This window comes from Falco naumanni, chromosome 12, assembly GCF_017639655.2.
Source record: "Falco naumanni isolate bFalNau1 chromosome 12, bFalNau1.pat, whole genome shotgun sequence".
Lineage (NCBI taxonomy): Eukaryota > Metazoa > Chordata > Aves > Falconiformes > Falconidae > Falco > Falco naumanni.
This window is the reverse complement of record NC_054065.1, coordinates 8742871-8761373: the sequence shown is the minus strand read 5'-3', so window position 1 is coordinate 8761373 and position 18503 is coordinate 8742871. Positions and strand designations below refer to the sequence as shown.

The window sequence follows — 18503 nt, the reverse complement described above, 5'->3', positions numbered from 1 at the left end:
GGGGTAGAATTAGTTGCTTCAGAATGCTAGTGTTTTATTTTGTGCTGTTAAGTATTTCTTGAGTGGTACTGATGAAGTAATCATAACAACATGAAAATCCTTGTTGCTAAAGTAAAGTACTGGTTCAGTGTTCAAGTGGCTCATCTCCCAGAGAGCAGTCAGGGTCAGAAAATAAACAGTATATCCAAACAAAATGCATTTCCAGGCCGCCATGTGGGGTGTCTGCATCATCAGAAGAGACTGATGCAACAGTGTGCTATGATCTCTGGAGCACTGTCCACAGAAGAGAAATACTGAGGGCCAGCACTGTGGTTATGACTCCCAGTATAAGAACCCTTTTGCTATGGGTGTAATTCATGATGGCAATAAGTCATAATGAACTGTATGACCATACAATGAGATCTGGGCCTAATGTTTAGATAGGTGTTGAAGACTGTAAAAATAAGGTCCTAATGGAGGGTGAAGAAAAGATGAGGGTGGATACATAGCCCTCCTGCTACCCATAAGGAAGAGTGCCATTCCCTAAAAAACCAAACAAACAAAAAAAACCCCACCCCAAAGTCCACTTGTTTCACCCCTCAAGTGTGAGCCAGATCTGGAGGATAACGGAAGGGATATTCTTAGAGGGCAAGATCAAGGAAATCTCTTTCCCTGCCCTCTCAAAGTGGGGGGATTAGCTCAGCTCTGTCCAGTATATGCTGTATGTATTTATTACAGACTCCATATATGTATTCTATATGTATAGCATTTTTTATGCTGCATGTATATAGTGTATAAACCACAGATTATATCCTCTTATGTATGCTATGTTATATAGTACAAATAAGCTGTACTATGTATCAGCTAGCAAGTACTGTTCTTAGATAAATTTCTTCAGTACTACCTAGCATACATTGCATATTCTATAGTATACATGTGGTTGCATATATATAGAAACATTCTTCAAGAGATGATAGATGCTACATAATAAAATAAAAAAATACATATATCTTAAATGGATATACTACATAAATACATCCACATAATATACATGCCGGTTTATAGTGTGTATGTAGACCGTATTGTATATAAAACAATTACATAATTACTGAATAATGTATCAACATGTTTACAACTACATAGTATGCATACTATAATATTTGATAGTTTACAAATAATTTATTATATCTTATATTACATTATGCAATGTATTGTATCTATCTTGCTAGTGACATCTATTATACAGACAATGCAGTATGATGGTATAATTACTACATAGTATGATACCAATATAATTAATATGTATGAATAGTATATATATCAGAATATTTCAGGCTAGAGATTATGTACTATATAATATAAACTGTCCTGTACAGACATAGCACCTAAGTTACATATATACTACATAAAATGCCATTTATGTTATAGGATAGATGTTGTTACATATCAAATTGACTATTAAACAGTATATAGGATATATGTTATCTATAATATGTGGTCTATAACATAGTATTTGTAGTAGATTGCTGGTATACATTATCTCCATACTACATGGTATACATAGGGTATAGCTTACATAGTATCTATATAGGAAGTATTTTATATTTACTTGATATCACAGCTTTTACCTGTAGTGTTTACAGAATGTATAAAAATGAGTTTGAACTAGAACATATTTTCTTTAGAGTATGCAGTTTTATCTAATTGAATTAGGTATAGTACATAATAATGTACACTATAACATCCAAAATATATTTACACATCATCTGATATATAGTAAAGAATATATATCCCATCACGTATTATGTAGTGTATATCGTACATACAACTACACCTAACATTCTGTATTAGAGTATATACTACTATATACTGATATAAATCATGTATATCAGATGAATTGTGTCTTTTATTTATACATATATGTATATACATAAAGAAGAAAGCAGGAGGAGTCTCCTTGTCTCCTTTCCCTTTCTTCTGCAACAATAAACATCCCCCACCCTGCTGTGGAGGTGACACCTCTTCCAGGACAGAGAAGGGAGTTTTAGTTTCAGGATGTCCCTGGCATTGCTTTTCGGTTTGTGGGTCTTTGATGCTCATTTCAACTGTCTTGTGATTTGATCTTTCTGTCCTCCATTGTTCCATCTCCACTTGTATTTCAAAACTGGTTTCCTGGCCTGCTGGGGAATGGGGGTGGGGACAGATATATCAAAAAAATAATATTAAAAATTCAAGTTTAGGCTTACATTTCCCATCCAGAAGGATGCTTCTAGCAAGCAGGTGCTCAGAAGCTGGTGTGAAATGAGTAGGAGTTGGAAGTACACGGCACAGACCCAACCAGCTCCTTGGACTCTGCAAAACCCAGCAGCAGTGGTGGCACTGCTTCACAGGCTTGTGCTGAGAAATATTAATAAAAGCCTGCTCCATTCTTGCTACTTTGTGACAGCAAGGTTGTTCTCGCTCAGCTTGTCTTCCTTGCCTTTTCCTGGAGGAGCTCGCATTGCCTAAACACTATTTCTAAGGCACAGAGGGGGATTTTCTCAACTTTCCTCTGCTGAACACCATTTCTTTCTGCTGAAAACCAAACTTCATCGTGATCTTGTTTATTGGTGCTTTTGTTTCTAGGTGAGATGTGTCCAGACACATTGCAATGGGCTATACAGCACATACCACAAGAGCATTTAGGTTGATGGGGCACCATCCCCCCTGCAATCTCACAATGGCCCCACAGTCTCCTTAAGCACACGTACCTGGCACCCCGAGAGTCCTGCACCGCTCTCTCCAAAAGGCTGTTGGAGTGGTTGAGATGAGGACCTCCCGCACAGCCGACCAGCTGGATTCAGAGCCTTTCGCCACCCTGCAGTGTCGGTGTGTACATGCTCGGTGGCCAACGCAAATGCTAACCCTGCTTTCCAACACCAGCCACGCACACAGGCGGGTGCTCTGCTGCCGCAGCGGGGGGATGCTCGGTAGGTTTGAACTGGAGGGGACCCCTCACCCGGCTCATGCACCCACAGTGCCCCAAAAGCGACCAGCCCCGAGCTGCCACCACCAGATGGAGCAGCCTCCCCGAGTTCCTCCTCCACCGACTGTTGTCTCACCACGGCTCCTTTCTTTTTCTTTTTTTTTTCTCTCTACAGGAATTCATTACGATAAATGTTTTATCAGTGAATTCCGAAAGAATTAACAGTGATTTGCCACTTACTTTACGGGGTTGCCGATAATTCTAATGGAACGAGAAATTAGGGTATTTAAATATCTCCTGACACTTTTATTTCAGGGAGGGGAGAAAAAAAAAAAAAAAAAAAAAAAGACCAACACCAAACCCCAAGGCTAATTACAATCCCAAAGCACAGTTTTCACCTTATGAGATAGATCAAGGTCATAAAGACCCCTTTGGAAGCTTCTGTGCAGTGAAGAATCAAAACCAATTTAAAGCGTGCACACAGCCCACGGAGGAGCAGCAGTTTGCATGGAAACCCTGAAAGGCAGCCCGACTCCTCCAGGAGAATCTCTCCGAGAAGCTGAGCAGATAATGTGGTAACTGGGCCTCTGTTTCTACAGTGACCTTTGCTGTTACCAGCTCAGCAAAACTTCCCCAGGCACAAATCTCACACTTTTCCAAACAAGATCTGGAAGAGGAGGTGTCAGTCTGGCCAGCAGCAGCAGCAGTATAATTAAGGATAATTTATCACTCATTGCATCCTAGCAGATTTACCTGCTCTTTGCCTAATCCACATCATCTGGACAAACACGCATCCCTGCAAGGGTCTGAGCAGCTTCACACGCATGCCCATCTTCACCCTTGAAAACCATGGAGGTTTTCCTCCTGACCTTGTGCTATTCAAAAAGGGTGGGACAGACAGTACCTGCACCTAGATGAGAGATTAATTTTTTTTCTCCTTTTAAACATATACACCTGCTGAAGACAAAAATGTTCCCTTGCAGCAGAAACAGGCTACACTGCAGGGGTCCTCAAACTACAGCCCGCGGGCCAGATATGGCCCCCCCAGGATCCTCAATCCAGCTCCCCGGTATTTACAGACCCCCCCCCGCCGGGGGTTGGGGGAGGGAAACCAAGATGACTGCCTGCCACTTCATCCGCACGCCGGCCCCCTGTTTAAAAAGTTTGAGGACCCCTGGGCTACAGCATGGGTGAAGTGGGCACCTCCTCCTAGGCTGTACAGTCCTTGAGATACAGTGAAAACAGGGTTCTTGATGAACTGAACCCAACAAGAAGCTGTGTTACAGCTATTGCTGGCATTTCTTTCTCTCAGGTTAGCTCGCTGCTACTGAGTTCAAACATGACAGCTGGGTCCTGCATCCAGCAAAAAGGCAGGCATTGCCCACTGCCACGTCTCCTGTGCCTTGTCCTCTTCCATTCAGCGAAGGGCTGTGGGCAAGGAAAGGTCACACAGAGAGGAAACGCATCTGTTGGAGAGCTTTGAACACACACAGACAGAGCCCCCTAACTCAGGTTATCACTAAGTCGTTGGCCAAGAAGAGTAAGGCAGGTTTGGTACATGTGTTTTCACCTATACCAGTGCCATGGCAAGGAAAAAGCCATCTTCCTGACCTTTGAAATATCTTCCACCCATTCAGTCTTGAAATAAGCGACAGCAGAAAGGATAGATAACATCCAGTATACACTGCATACCTGTGGATTGTGTATATATGGGAGTATCCTTTGATAGATGCCAGGGATCTGGCACTGGTACAACTGCTGAGACAGGTTTCATAACATCTCTGGTGCAGCGACGGGACAACTGAGTGTCACCTTTTCGCCTCTGAGCTGCAAAGACATTGTTCTTACCCTTCGGTGGCGCCATCAAAAAATGTCTCTGAGGTATCCATTTCTCACAAGACTCTGCCATCAAGCGAACAATAAATTTAAGTGAAGAGCCGCCTGCCCATGCTGGTGACGATGCCTGTCCAAACTGAAATGTGCCTCATTGACAACCGAAACGGCCGCTGCACGATCAGGAGGGAACACACACGAGTGGCATCGCCTCATCTACGGGACAAGCTTTATTAACATTTCGCTTTAACAAACATCGTAGTATGAAGGCATCGGTTCTTTAAGTTTTCCAACGCATGGCACAGAGAAAAGGAAAAATGACAGACTCTTGAGACACATTCAGCATGTAAATGACAGAGTAACAGAAGAGGCATGTATTAACCAGTATAGCTGCTAGACCATCTATTAGAAGACAATTTGGAAGCAACAGTCTACATTTCTTTGCATCGAAGTAAAAACATATTTTTGGATTGAGAAAATTACCTTTTTTTAGATTTTTTTTTTTAAACTTTCCTTTATATCACAAATGTCAGGGTAAGGCAAATCCTGGATGAATCATATGATAAAAACCCCTATTCCCAAGAAAATAGATCCACATACTCTGTTAAGTTTGTAATTTTAAAAGCAAAGCCAGCATGCACTGCATATAGTGAAAAGTCTTTTTTTTTTTTTTTTTTTAAATATTTTTATTCAAGTGCCTAAAGCAGAACAGTGTTAATTCACAGAGAGGCTTTCTCAGTGCTTTATAGAAAGATTGACAATTAGCTGCAGTGAACGTGTGACCCATTATTACAGACTATGTCTCAAACATCCCCTTTGGATGTCTGTATGGAGGGAAACCCATTCATCATCAGAGCAGCCGCCAGCCTGAGGAATATCGTGCTTAATGGTAGGGATGAGCTCTTTCAGACACAGGAGAAACAATGATCAAGCAGAGCCTGATACTTTGTATGCGAACATCAGCACCAAAAGGCTGCTATTCTTTTACGCCACCTACCACAAACACATTTCAGGTTTAAACCAAAAATCCTTGACATAAATCCCTGTGGAGTGATTCTTGCTCTGATGCTTGGTCTTCTACAAAACCAGCTCCCTTCACTTCTGCATCTCCAGCAAGAGTGGTGGAGACTGCATCGAGGGGCATGGGTCCAGCCTCAACTATGAACTCAGCTGAGGAACTCACGCTGCCAAACTATACTCACTTTATGACTAGCGAAAACCCCAACAAACCAAAACTCACCTGAAGAAAGAGATACAGATGCAGCTGCAAATTGTCCTCTAAGGACTTAACTCCTGCATTTTCTTCCTTTATGTTTCCCACCTGGGCTTCATACTTTGCTGGTGCATCCTTAGGCAAATGGTTCATGGATGCAAAGACTCACTGCTGTTCAAGGACCAAGATTAAATGAAAAGTGCAACGAAATTACTGTCAGGGGTTAGACAGTGTCTAACATGATGCATCATTGCAGTTAATTTTTTTTTTAAGCTATCAGTCAGTCTCACAAGGAGTTTAGGGAGTCTTTGTCTCCTTGCTGAACCATCACACCTCAGCAGGCAGCCTCCTGTGGGGCTCTCCCTTCGGCTCCCTCACTAAACCCGAGGCTGGCAACGGCAAGAGGGACATCTGATAACATGGCTAATGGCAGCCTACAGCTCTGTTAATGCTGCCCAAGAGCAGAGCTAGATTCAGGGGACTGGATACTCCATTGACCAGTTATCGCAGCTCTGCGGAGCAAAGATCACCCTGGATGGGGACCTGGCCACCTTGGATCTCCTCAACGTTTTGCACAGCTCAAAGTCGAGCTCACCAAGTTCATTCCCAGCCCGCTGGGGCCGGTTCCCTCACTTACCTAGGTGGAGCGAGCCCGTCAATCCTGGTCTTTTCACAGGGACCACACAAAAAGGCGATTGAAAGGAGAGACACCCAATGCATTTACTTCCCTTCCTTCCGAGGCATTTATCCACTCCTGCCCCACCTATTATGAACAAGCTGTTTCAATCAAAATCACCCGGTACAGAGAACATTCGGAGACATATGGGATGTGCACCATGTAGAGGTACTACCTGCAAGGCCTCCCACTGCAAAACCGCAATCGGCTGGAAACAAGGGGAAGGGCAAGGGGAAGGGCAAGGGGAAGGGGGGGAGGGGGCGAATCCATGTCCCAAAAGACATGTTCTGTCAAGCATGACCACGGGGATGGGAAAGAAAAGCAGCAGCAACACCTCAAAGAGAACAAGGAGTCCCTTTGAGGGTGCCCTGGGGAGAACAAGGGCCGAAGGAGTGGTATCTAGCAAAACTAGGTAAAATTAGCAATATTAGAAACCCAATTCACAGGCTTACAACAGCTCACTTACTCCTTCCACAGCTGATCCAATTCAGAGTTATGCAACCACCAATCTCCAAGACAAACAGGTACAAAGAAGCGCCTCGAGACCTTCTCTAGCGCTAGTGTCACCTGGGTTAAAACACCACGGGAGCTGGCACATGGAAATACTCTCCTGATCCCACCACAAGCAAACGTGCTAGAGCCACACAAAGGGAGATGGGGGGCTGCCTTTCCAGGGGCCGTACTCTCTGGCTGAAATCTGCGGCTTTTCTTGTTTTCTTTTCTTGTCCTTGGCTGACCTGACACCCTTTCGAATTAACCTGCAGCTGACAGCAGACATCAACTGCCATAGCCAGTGTGCAGGGCCACGTGTGACTTGCTGTTGCACCAGCAGACGATTTATAACCATAACCAAATCTACTCTAGCTGGGATAAAACCAGATCACAGGAGGATAGAGATATGTCTAACCTTGGTTTGGTTTTTTTTTTATATACTTTTTTTTTCATTTTTGGCCGGCAAGTGAATACCTATTTTGGATTCGTGCATATTTGTGGGGGGAGAACAGAATCAATTACGTTACTTAAAATGATCAAATTATAATCAGCAGCATTTTAAAACAGTTTGTAGCACATCACACCCTGGACACGGGTTGCGTGCTCTTCCATTGAGTGTATTGTCTATCAGTTTCGGTTACAAGCACGGTTGGGAAATGTATGTGAAACCCTTTTGTTCCTTTTCTAAAAATTTCAGTGCAGCATTTGCTGGCAGAACAATTGACATATGGTGAGACATTCTTATCCAAATAACTGTTAATTGCTTTTTTAAAAAAAAATTAAAAAAAAGAAATCATGCATATGCAGTAGAAAATATAATGAGGGCTCACACAAGGTACGGCGTGAAGTTGTTAAAGCCGGGAGCCGTATTTAAACATGTCTTGATTGCAGAGTGCCTGTTATCCTTTGTCACTTGCAGGATCGAGGAAATCGCTGTTGCCTACCCACACCCTAAGGTCATACTTCCAGCACCGATGCTGAGGTGCGTGGAGCTAACCCGAAAAGAGCAGGACTGATCTGGGCTGCCGGCAGTTGGAGGCCACGTGTTATTTGCATGTCGGACCCACAGAGGGACATAGCACAGCACAGGCTGGTCATGGTTTAGCTTTCCCATGCCAGAAAGAAAGGCGAAGGGCAGGGCTATGGGTGATCCAGAGGCACTGGGATGATGGAATTAACGTGCAAACTCTGCTTCCAGCGTGGACTCAAGGGAATCTGTCCAGCGCCTCTTCTAGCAGCCAGGGTTTGGACATGGCAACCTGCTGGCTGGTGCCGGCAGGAGCTGCTGATGGACAAGCCTGGCGGTGGGCAACATGCAGGGCTGTCTCTATCAATATTTCTGAGATTTTGGAGCGTCTAGTCTTTCAAATCCCTAGCACAAGGAGGGAGGTCGTTTATCAGTGTGTGCAGAATTATAATCCTTTGTGGCAGTTCATGTTCTTGAAGAAAATGTCTGTTTATATCCTAGGGAATTTTTAAATAATAAAAAACAAAAATGGAGCGGAGGGAGGAGAATAAACTGTCTCCCACAGGTTGCCTGCAGACAGTACTGTAACTGGAAAGGTGGTAAAGATGGTAGAAAAGGGGTGGGCCTGGAAACAGGCTACTGGTGGTATAGTGCAGGAGGAAGAGAGACCCAAGATAAGACAGGGACTCACAGTTCAGAAGAAACTGCTGTAATTGCAGGGGTCATTGCAAAACATTGTTTAGAATTGGGAAGTTATGTGTCTTTCCAACAGGCTTACAGAACAAAATGCAATGAAGAACAAAGAGAAATTAAAGCAAAGAGTCATTTCCCCAAAGCTGCCCTCCCTCCCAACCCACGGAGCATCTCTGCATGCTCTTTTCTGCCAAGAATGATGCCGTATGATGTCAGCGCCTGCCCGTTGGGTTTCCTCGGGTCTCTCCTCTCCTGCATCCTTCCTTCAGCGCAGCAGGGGAGAGAAAAGGGAAGGAAAAAAAAAAAAAGGCAAAATTTCAAATGTCTGTACAGAAACCAGATCTCATCTTTCTAGCACAGATGCCTACGGTTTCTCTTTCTGTCACACGAGCAGCACGTGTATGTGTCACACAGTTTATATATAACAGCCACTATTATCTCTATAGCAAATTGACTGCGCTCATTAGGATTTCTTGGCTTTCTGTAGCACCGTGCTACCTAGCGTGGTATCAGAGACCTCCAGCTCCAGTGGGTGCTTTGGTGCGAGACCACAGAACATATGTTAAAAACAACACATTGAAATACTAAACACAGTAAGCAAAGGGATCTCCTTGGCTCTTAAAGACCCTAGTGAGACCCTCTGAAGTTTAACAGGCTGATCAGTCCTCCCCAGGGACCTGTTCCTCGCCATTTAAACAGCGGCAACAGAGTCAGGACGACTTTGATAGAGACTTGCAAAGGACTCAATGCCTGCTTCTAATCCTGTACATGCCATTTAAATGCTGGGCAAGACTTGGTGCACCCCAGCTCAGGCCCCTTTTCTTCAAAAAGGTGCTGACAGAGCCAGATCTTGCAGTGGAACTGAAAAGATTTATTAATTGGTTGCCAATTGTATTATTCCTGTGAGCTTTGCCTTCGTAAAGCAAAAATGACTCCAGCCCAAAATTTTCAGAGTTACTAATTTCCATGGGAAAATGCAGTGTGAAACAGACTTCCTACAGGCTGTATGAAAGCAGTAATAACACCAGATACTTTTCTTTTTTTTTTTTTTTTAACTGAGGAAGGGTATAGGGGTGGACCTGATGACCTTAAAGGTCTTTCCCAACCTAAATGATTCTACAAATTCTATGTATTTTTAACAGTGAGTATTTCATTAGTTCCTCTTCCTTTCTTGGTTGAACAGAACATACAACCCAAAGCTAGGGGAGGGGGAAGGAAGAGCTGTGGGAGCCGTACTTTAATGGTGAGGGTGCCTTCTGGTTTTGCTTCAGTACTTTTTACCAGGGGCCCCATCAGGCCTATTTCTTGCTCCAGCAGTATGGCAGCACATCGTCTACATGCTGACAAGGACAAAAGGCTACGCTCTGTAATAAGACCTTGTATTTTAAATCTCTGTGATACAGCTGCCGCCGTTGTAAGGCTGCTGTATTTTGTTTTGAGCTACATGAAGTCGCATTACAAGCACAAACAACGCATCTTGCTGTGTGTGATGTTGGCACCTCATGATAAGCCCATGCCAAAGGAAGCGGTGTGCGGTAATGCTTGAAATCTGCTTTTGAGAGAGAAATGGCAACTGCATCTTGTAATTGGGGATGAGCCTTGGACTTCTATCTTCCTACCAAACGATTGATTTTTATCTGGGGCTGAGGCTGTTCATGCCTATGACAAACTCTGCCGCAACAGCCACCATAGCACGCTCCTGCCATGGCACTGTCATTTAGCATATAAAGCCATAAAAAGCTCCAACAGGCAGCAGAGCTCCAGAAGGCAGCTCGCTGGCTTTGCCCTGGTTTTCAGCAGTTTTGCTACAAGAGATGTTAGGCATCAGAGAGCCAAGGGCAATAAACCTCTTGTGACGTCAACCTGTTGTTCCCAGAATACAGATCATACAGAATCGTGCTCGGTTCCAGCCAGTATAAATTGCCTGTCATTTTCTTAAGCAATGCCAAAATTTGTTCACTCAGTTACTCTTCTGTTCCTTATCTCAGTGCTGTCTTGCCTTCTGATGATCTAAGACTGTGCACTGTCTAAATCCATTATAGCTGCAGACTGCTACTATAATATTTCCTTGACAAATCAAATCTACCAGATATTTTCATTTTTTGCCGCAATACCAGCCATATTAGCCAATTTCTTTTCCTTTGTATTCTATTTTCCTTTTGTGCGTGCGTGTGTTTGAATTCTACCTTTAATTAAGGTAATTTTAAAAACAAGTTTTCAAACAGAAACGGAATGGAAAACTAGGGGGAAAAATAGCCATAAAGGTCTTACCTGTTACTTAAGCTTCTCGCTTTGTTTCCGTAGGATCGCTTATACTTTCAACTTGACTATTCATTTCAGCTGAAAACAAAATGAGACAGTCATCAAATTCTATTCATGGTAAGTTGAGTAATAACCACTTCTAACCCAAAGGGGACATTTATTGCATTGATAATACTATGCCCTAAATCTGCGAAGAAGTCTCTTAGGCCAGCCATCCTAACCTGCGGTTACCTAACCACGGAAGCCCCGAGGAGCACTCCTGCCAGGGTAAGGCTGCAGCATCGCTAGAAATGCAAGCTTCTGGGTCTAGATTTTCCCTTTGGTTCACATCCATCCAGTTTGACTTTGGCACCCAACTGAGGTGCCCAGCTCAAGAGCTCAATGACCCTCCTCTGTCTCTGTAGGACACAAGCAGAGATATAGGTATCTCCAAAGGCTGGTTGAGAGTTTTGCTGGGCTAAGTGGTCTCGATCCTCTCCTTTGAACATCCACAGGCTTCTGACAAAGTCCACGGCAGGCTCGGGGCTGAGCTGCAGGCTGAATGTGGATCCATCTCCAGTTACAGAGATGATGAAGTTGCCTCTGGGTGTCCTTGAACTGAAAATTGCTAGAGGGGATTCAGAAGCAACATTACTATACTCCTACGCATACTAGTTCACTCGTGTACTATCCATTTACAAAATCAATCTTACTTGTTTTAATTGAAAATTACTAAAAAATAATTTAAATAGAAGGCTTAAACTCATTTCAGTGTGAGCTTTGTAAAAAACACCATCTAAACTATGGCAGGTGTAATTGGTCCTACCTGGGCGAAATATAAAAGGGTTACTTCAGCACGTACATTTTTAAGACTAGTATTTAGTATTTGTTCTGCAATGAATTTTAATGAAGGCATTTATATTAAGACCTTTTTTCTTTCTTTAACCTCGCTTTATGTTCTGGTATCAACTGCAGATTACAAGTCATTTGATGTGGGTGACAGGGGAAACCTCAAACCTGAATGGGAGATTTGGAAATTAAGGGAAGAGGGGAGAGGGGAGGGGGAAAAAAGCCCCAAATCAATCACTGTGCTACTTCCAGCCAGGCTGTATGATCCTTTTCTAAGTCAATATAATGTCAATACACCTGTTAGGATTTTGATGAATTATTTGTAAATTATTCATCATCCATATGCAGAACAGATACTGTAATGGCTTCCTGGATGTATGCAATGAATAATAAGAAAAGTATCCGCTCCTGATTACGGAGCTCTGATGCACATCGCATGTAGCAACGTGGTGTTCTTTACCGACATTTGCATAGCAAAGACAGGATGCTTAATAAAAAATCATTAAGGGAAGGCTGCTGCACACTGACAAGACCAGCCTTTCTCAGCCTCATTATGCCAGCCAATTTCACTGGCTGGGTTTTCTGAAAATACCACAAGGCTTCACTCACGTTTTACAGAGATCTCCTGCAAAAACAAGGTTGATTTGAAACTCGTCGTTCGGCTCTGTCAGCATCCCGGATGAGTACGCCTCCTTCCCCTTCTTTTTTTTTTTTATGGCTACAAGCAGTCAACCCCTGTCACACCGATAGCATGCCCCGCAAGGGGTGCAAAGCACAGACTGCCCAGGAACGCTTTAAAGGGCAATGGGACAGCACAGCGAAGGCGCAGCAGAGGCCTGGGACCCAGAGCCCCCACCCACGGGCGGGGAAGCAAGAGGGATCACAGAGTCCCACAGGTTTGCAGTGGAAACGGCAGCCAGGCACCCTGCATCACTGGCGCTAAAAGCATCCGCTGTGCACGCCGCAGTGGGGAGGTGGCTCGCAAGTGCTAGGGCACTGGTGCGTTGCATTGGCAGGTTTTCCCCATGTTTGTGACCAAGCTCAGCTCTTCGCATTAACACCGGTAGGGGCAGGAAGATGTAACTGAAGGTAAGCCTCTGCAGACCCCTGGGTGACCCCCACCGACAGATATCACTATGAGGCCACCTACACAATCCTTTATATTTAGCTGGCAAATCACAGAGCAGGAAGCACCTACCACAAGAGCAGCTGGAAGAGCTGCCACCAGGCACGGTGGGGATGTGACTCACAGCCCTCGTTGCCTCCCAGCACGAGCCAGCATCAGAACGATATTGTTAGCCCTGGGCACACTACATCCAGTAGCAGCACCAGCCAAAACTGGCCTTCTCCCCACTAAACAATGCTTTAAGAAGTATTAAACTGCTGACTTATGTTAATGGTCTCTTTGCATCTACCATAATATGCTACAACAGCCAGCAGCTCAGCAAAACACCTGCAGTTCACAGAGGCTGCATATCTCCTAAATTCAGTTTTACCTGTTCCCCCTTCTGTAGCTTCATGTGGGGCTTTTTATGCCAGCAAGGGACATTCCTCTGCACTCCTTGTCTGTTTTCCCTCAAATTTTGGCCTGTTGGGCAGGATCCAACTCCACCTTCTCTCTCAGTCAGGGAGCTGCTTAGCAGCTCTCAAATTATGACCAGGGATGGCTTTCCCCAAAAAGCAAACAAGTTTCCCACAAGAGAAGAAATAACCCAGCAAATAGTTCACATCCATCAAAGCGCTGCAGTTGCTGCTGACCCGGTGGATGTGCGTTGGCAGCAAGGCATCCCGCCTCTCCCCAGCAAGAAAGCTATGTGCTTAAAGGTCACTAGCCAGGAGTCACGGTGTAGCATCTAAGTAGAGAAGACAGGCAAACAGGAGACTGGGGAACTAAGTTTAGAGTTGTCTGTGTGAGAGCGAGAGCATTTCCCCACCCCAGGATATTATGCTGTAGACCTGGATGGCAAATGACACCAAAATATTACTGTCTTAATTTAAATAGGAGCTTGGTCAGGCTCTTACAAACTTTATCTTCAGGCACTTCCTAAACAATGTTTCCCCATCGCATCTGCATAACTTAGCTATAGCACGTTCAGCTGTAACTCCAGACTGCCTACAACAAAAACCATCTATCTGGAATTCAACCTGCTGGGCGGTGACGAAACACATGCACCTGTTTACTTGGTGGTTACTCATTTCTTGGATATTACATCAACAGTGTAAAAAGCATGAGGGTGTTAGCTGTTGAGATCTTGCTTTTATTTTACTTTGGTGAACCAACTGATGGTGCACTCACCAGCTTGCATGAGCTTATAAAAAAAATGGGAGATTTCAGGTTGGAGACTGCCTTTATCTTTTTCTTTTCTCTTAGTGTGTCAGCAAGTCAGGATGCAGCTTTCCACAGGCTTGAAATAAAAAAAAGCGAAAGACTAACCCCATTATGAAAGGAGTAAAGAGTTTGATCCGCTTAATACCAGCTAGAAACTAACATCTACCTTAACAATCTTTAAAGCTTTGGTGGAGCTAAAAAAAAAAAAATAATAAAAAAAAAAAAAAAGAAAGAAAAAAGCAAAGCATAAAAAAAAGGCTGCCGGTGAGGAAACACCATCTAGCAAACCAATCACCAAAGTCGGGGTTTGTTGTCATTAAAAAATACTAATCAGCAAGTCTCTCCTGGGTACAAGAAATTTAATATCCAGGGGTCTTTGCTGTGGTGGCTGATGGAGATTGCCAGTAGCAACCTGTATGTCTGTATACACATCCCTGTTCAGGCTTCTGCGTGCACCCCTGACAGCCTTCCTGACAAAGAATCATGCCTAGCTTTCACATAATAGTAATTTCTGAAATATATCACTGTTACAGCCCTGCCCACTAGATGAAACAATATCGAGATCCACCTAAGCTGTCAAAACTCTCTACATTCCTAAAGCACTTTTCGCTGTGACATGGTATATGGAATTAAAACACAAGAGCTGGGCTGCCAAGGGGTACCTGGTGATATATGCTTTGCTTTCAGCTGTGAAGTGATGAGCTCTCCTGGGGCGGAAGGAAGGGGACCAGAGAAAAAAATAGGTGTTTTAGATAAAAATTACTGTCAAAGAAAACCTTTTTCTTTTCTTTCTTTCTTTTTTTTTTTTTTTTTTAATCTGAACTAGCACCCAGTACATTTTTAAAAAAATTAGGGCTTTTTTTCAGCAAAACATAACCCTTCAGATAAAACAGTGCCTAGGAAGTTTGATCCTTCCTCTGTTCTGAGTTTTTTAAACATGTCCACAAAAAACCCACCCTGTAATATAATCTCAATAGAAATTTAAGATGTAGAGAAGCGAAGCCTTTCCTGAACAGCAGAGTACCTTTCTGCAGCCTTAGCAAACACCCTTTTCCTGTCTTTCATGTAACTTACAAAGTTCACAGGAAAGGAAGTTACAAGCTGAGTTATACGTAGACGACCTTACACGGTAAGCAAGATTTGAAACAAAGACACCTCCTAGTAGATGTCCCTGCCCGTGGCAGGGGGTTGGAACTAGATGATCTTTAAGTTCCCTTCCAACCCAACCCATTCTATGATTCTATTAAATCTATCATGATCATCATTTCAGAAGGCATCAGCTGATCCAGCTGTGCTGCACTATGGCACACATTACAAGAGCTATACAACTGCTTTTCTTTCCAGACGAAAATCCTTTAGGATACTCTTTTAGTAAATTTTCACTAAGTAGCCCAGATCATTCCAGGGATTCAAGATTCAAATATTTTAATGTGACTATGACCTTTTGGTTGGTTTAGCTTGATTCTGCACACTTACTAGTAATAGCACAATCTCTAGTATTTTTTTAAAAAAGAAAATCCATTATGCACACTATCCTGTCCTTGCAAAAACTTCCCTACAGGCCAGTATCTAAATCAGCCACTGATTCAAATACTGCAGCATGATCTGACACCAGAGAAAGGAAATCAGCATTAGATTCTTTGTGCCATTAATATCAAAAAGAATATAATTGGTTTTCTTTGAGATGTAAAAATGTATGCCTTGAATTTATATTATGTCAATGCTGAAGAGGCTAAAGGAGGAGTTAAAAATCATCCTGTGCTACAAAGAGGAGTCCATGATCCTAAAATGAAGACTAGAATCCCAATTCCAAATCTCCTGCCATTTGAAGCAGTAAAGACAACCCTTTGTATAAAAACTAAGAAAAACCTGTAAGTAGCTCTGTTAGGCTGTAAGAGTCAATCTAGAGGGGTGACAAAGGGTCTGCCTCACCAAAACCTAAGCACCAGGATGCTGATTCCATCCAATATTTCTTTACGCATAGGAAGAGCCTAGAAGGACAATTTTTTTTGGAGTGTTATGCTCTGCAGAGCTTGAGCAGTGTCCTAGTACTAAGCCCTTGCAAAGACTTTGCCAGATAGCTAGGTCATCTGCTCACTGAGGCCAATGTCAAAAAAATTTCATTGCCAAGTCAGGAAATTTGGGTTGATGACATCCACAAACCTGATTGAAAATGCTGTTGGGCCAACCAAATAGCCGTGGTTTTATCAGTAGTAAATGTCCTAGGGAGAGAACTTCTGCCTGCTGCTAGACTGAGCTAAACGTGGACTCTGAAGGAGGAGGAGGAAGGGAAATCAGCTCCGAGCTAGGAGACAGCCAACATACGCGTTGAGAGTGGTTATACAGCCAACACCTGACCCACAATGGAGTCGGCCACTAGCGAAGGTATTTTCAGAAATATCTTCTGACTCCTGTGTGGAACCGCTCACATCTTGCCAATCCCACATCCAGACCAAAATTACACTGAGCCTAAATTATTGTTTTTAGGCAGGTGGATTAAACCTACCAACTGAACAGATAAACCCAATCAACTAGGAAAGCAGGGCTACGGCACTGGAAGGTACTTCCACCAGACTTCTGAGACAGTAGAGATTGTGTAGACTCTCAAGAAGACTCAGTTGAAGACATTATAAATATAACTCCTATTTTGGGGGGCATGCTCTATATCTCCTTCAGGACAATTAAAATATTAGAACAACATACCATCCTTATTTGAAACATCTGCTGCTTCAGACACGAGGTCAACTGTCATGGGCTCCGCAGAAGTTTCCTCTTTCCCTTGCATCCCTGTAAGACAAGCCAAAGAAGGAGAAAAATTAATACTTACAGTACCTGCTTAATGTATAATTCTCAGACTCCATATGCCTAGTTTTTTCTTTTTTCTTGCCTGCCTTTTTTTTTTTTTTTTCCCCTGGCATGCTCTTGCCTTTATAGACTGCTGCTGTATGGTGGCAGCCATTAGAGAAAAGAGCAGAGGATATAAGGGGAGGAACACGGTTTGAAAATAATTGCTTGAATATTTGTAGCGATCTGCACTCTTTTCTAACTGGGATTGTTAAAACCACATCATGGTGTGTGATTCTGCCTCCCTGCCATTCTTTTCTCATCATTTTTGAAGAATCCCTTCTACTCACAAAATGCAATATATGATGGGGACATAATCACACTTACAAAGTTTCTCTAGCTAGCTGAATAAAAATAGATATAGTGAGAGTTCAAATATACTGGGTAGTCAGACACAAACCAGAATTTGAATTTAGGAAAATGCATTTTATCACTGTAATTCAACGTTTTTATCTCTTCTGCCTCAGGCTTGTCTGGAAGCTTAGATTCAATCTCCTAACAATATTTGAAATGGGGAAAAAAAAAAAAAGAAGTGGTTTTGCTGTTTTGTGCACAGTTCTCCTAATATTCTGCCATTTACAGTGCAGAGATGCTCATTTTTAGTTCATTTCCATCATGCTACTTCTCTGCTTTTGTGGCTGCTATAAAGCCTGTTGCACCTACGCTGCGGCTGCACTCCTGGATGTCAGGTTACTGGTTGCTAAGTGATCCAGACCTTTGGGTGGATATTATGAGACAGCAAAGCGTACTGAGAACTGAGACCTCTCAAAAACGGTTTACTCTTAAACTGAAATAATTTACCTCTTCAACTATAGAGATGAAATGCTCACTGTCCAACAAACACCACCTTCCCCTTTCTGTGGAAGTCTAGAGTGGTTTTTTTTTTAAGTGCACTTGAGCACACTACATTTATTATGTCCATAAACATGTATCTACCACTGAAGTTTTCAGCCAGTTTTCCTTCTAATCGTATCTGCAAGCCAATACACTGTCATGGAGACAGCGTTAGTTTCCTCTCTGCTTGCTATACAGGCAATGCTGTTCTCACAGGCAACTTAGAGCTCACTGCCTAGTGTCCTACCAAGCACTGAAATGCTAAAACAAGGACCCAGCACATACACAAACAAAAAAAAAACAACAAAAAAAACAGCCACCAAAAAGCTCAATTAGCTATTGCAGCAAGCGTGGGGGAAAGTGCACTAGATGATGACTTTACAGTGATGGAGATGTCACCCATCATTTTAATAGATGTTACTTCTACTGCAGAAATCCTTCAGTGGATTGTCGTATCACCAGCTCCACCTCTTCCTCACAAGTTTAAAATTATCTTGGCATACAAACAACAACAAAAAAAGCCTATAAACATCTGTGACTGCGAATTCAACATGTCAGTGAATGCCTGAGATGGTCCCTTTGCGGGTG

General features: G+C 43.1%; 1 protein-coding gene across 2 annotated transcripts in view; it reads right to left on the bottom strand.

Moving 5' to 3' along the window:
* Nucleotides 1-4989: 4989 nt before the first annotated feature.
* MACROD2 (mono-ADP ribosylhydrolase 2) overlaps nucleotides 4990-18503 on the bottom strand; it is an 893250-nt gene continuing 879736 nt past the window's right edge. Inside the window, exons 17-19 of one of the 2 annotated variants that reach the window (XM_040612354.1) lie at nucleotides 16941-17024; nucleotides 11090-11158; nucleotides 4990-9081 (exon numbers count right to left, since the gene is read on the bottom strand). In XM_040612354.1, coding sequence (XP_040468288.1) covers nucleotides 11097-11158; nucleotides 16941-17024 — 146 coding nt within the window. In that variant the 3' untranslated portion in view covers nucleotides 4990-9081; nucleotides 11090-11096. Of the gene's footprint in view, nucleotides 9082-11089; nucleotides 11159-16940; nucleotides 17027-18503 lie in introns of both variants that reach the window. The other variant, XM_040612355.1, reaches the window with a different exon arrangement.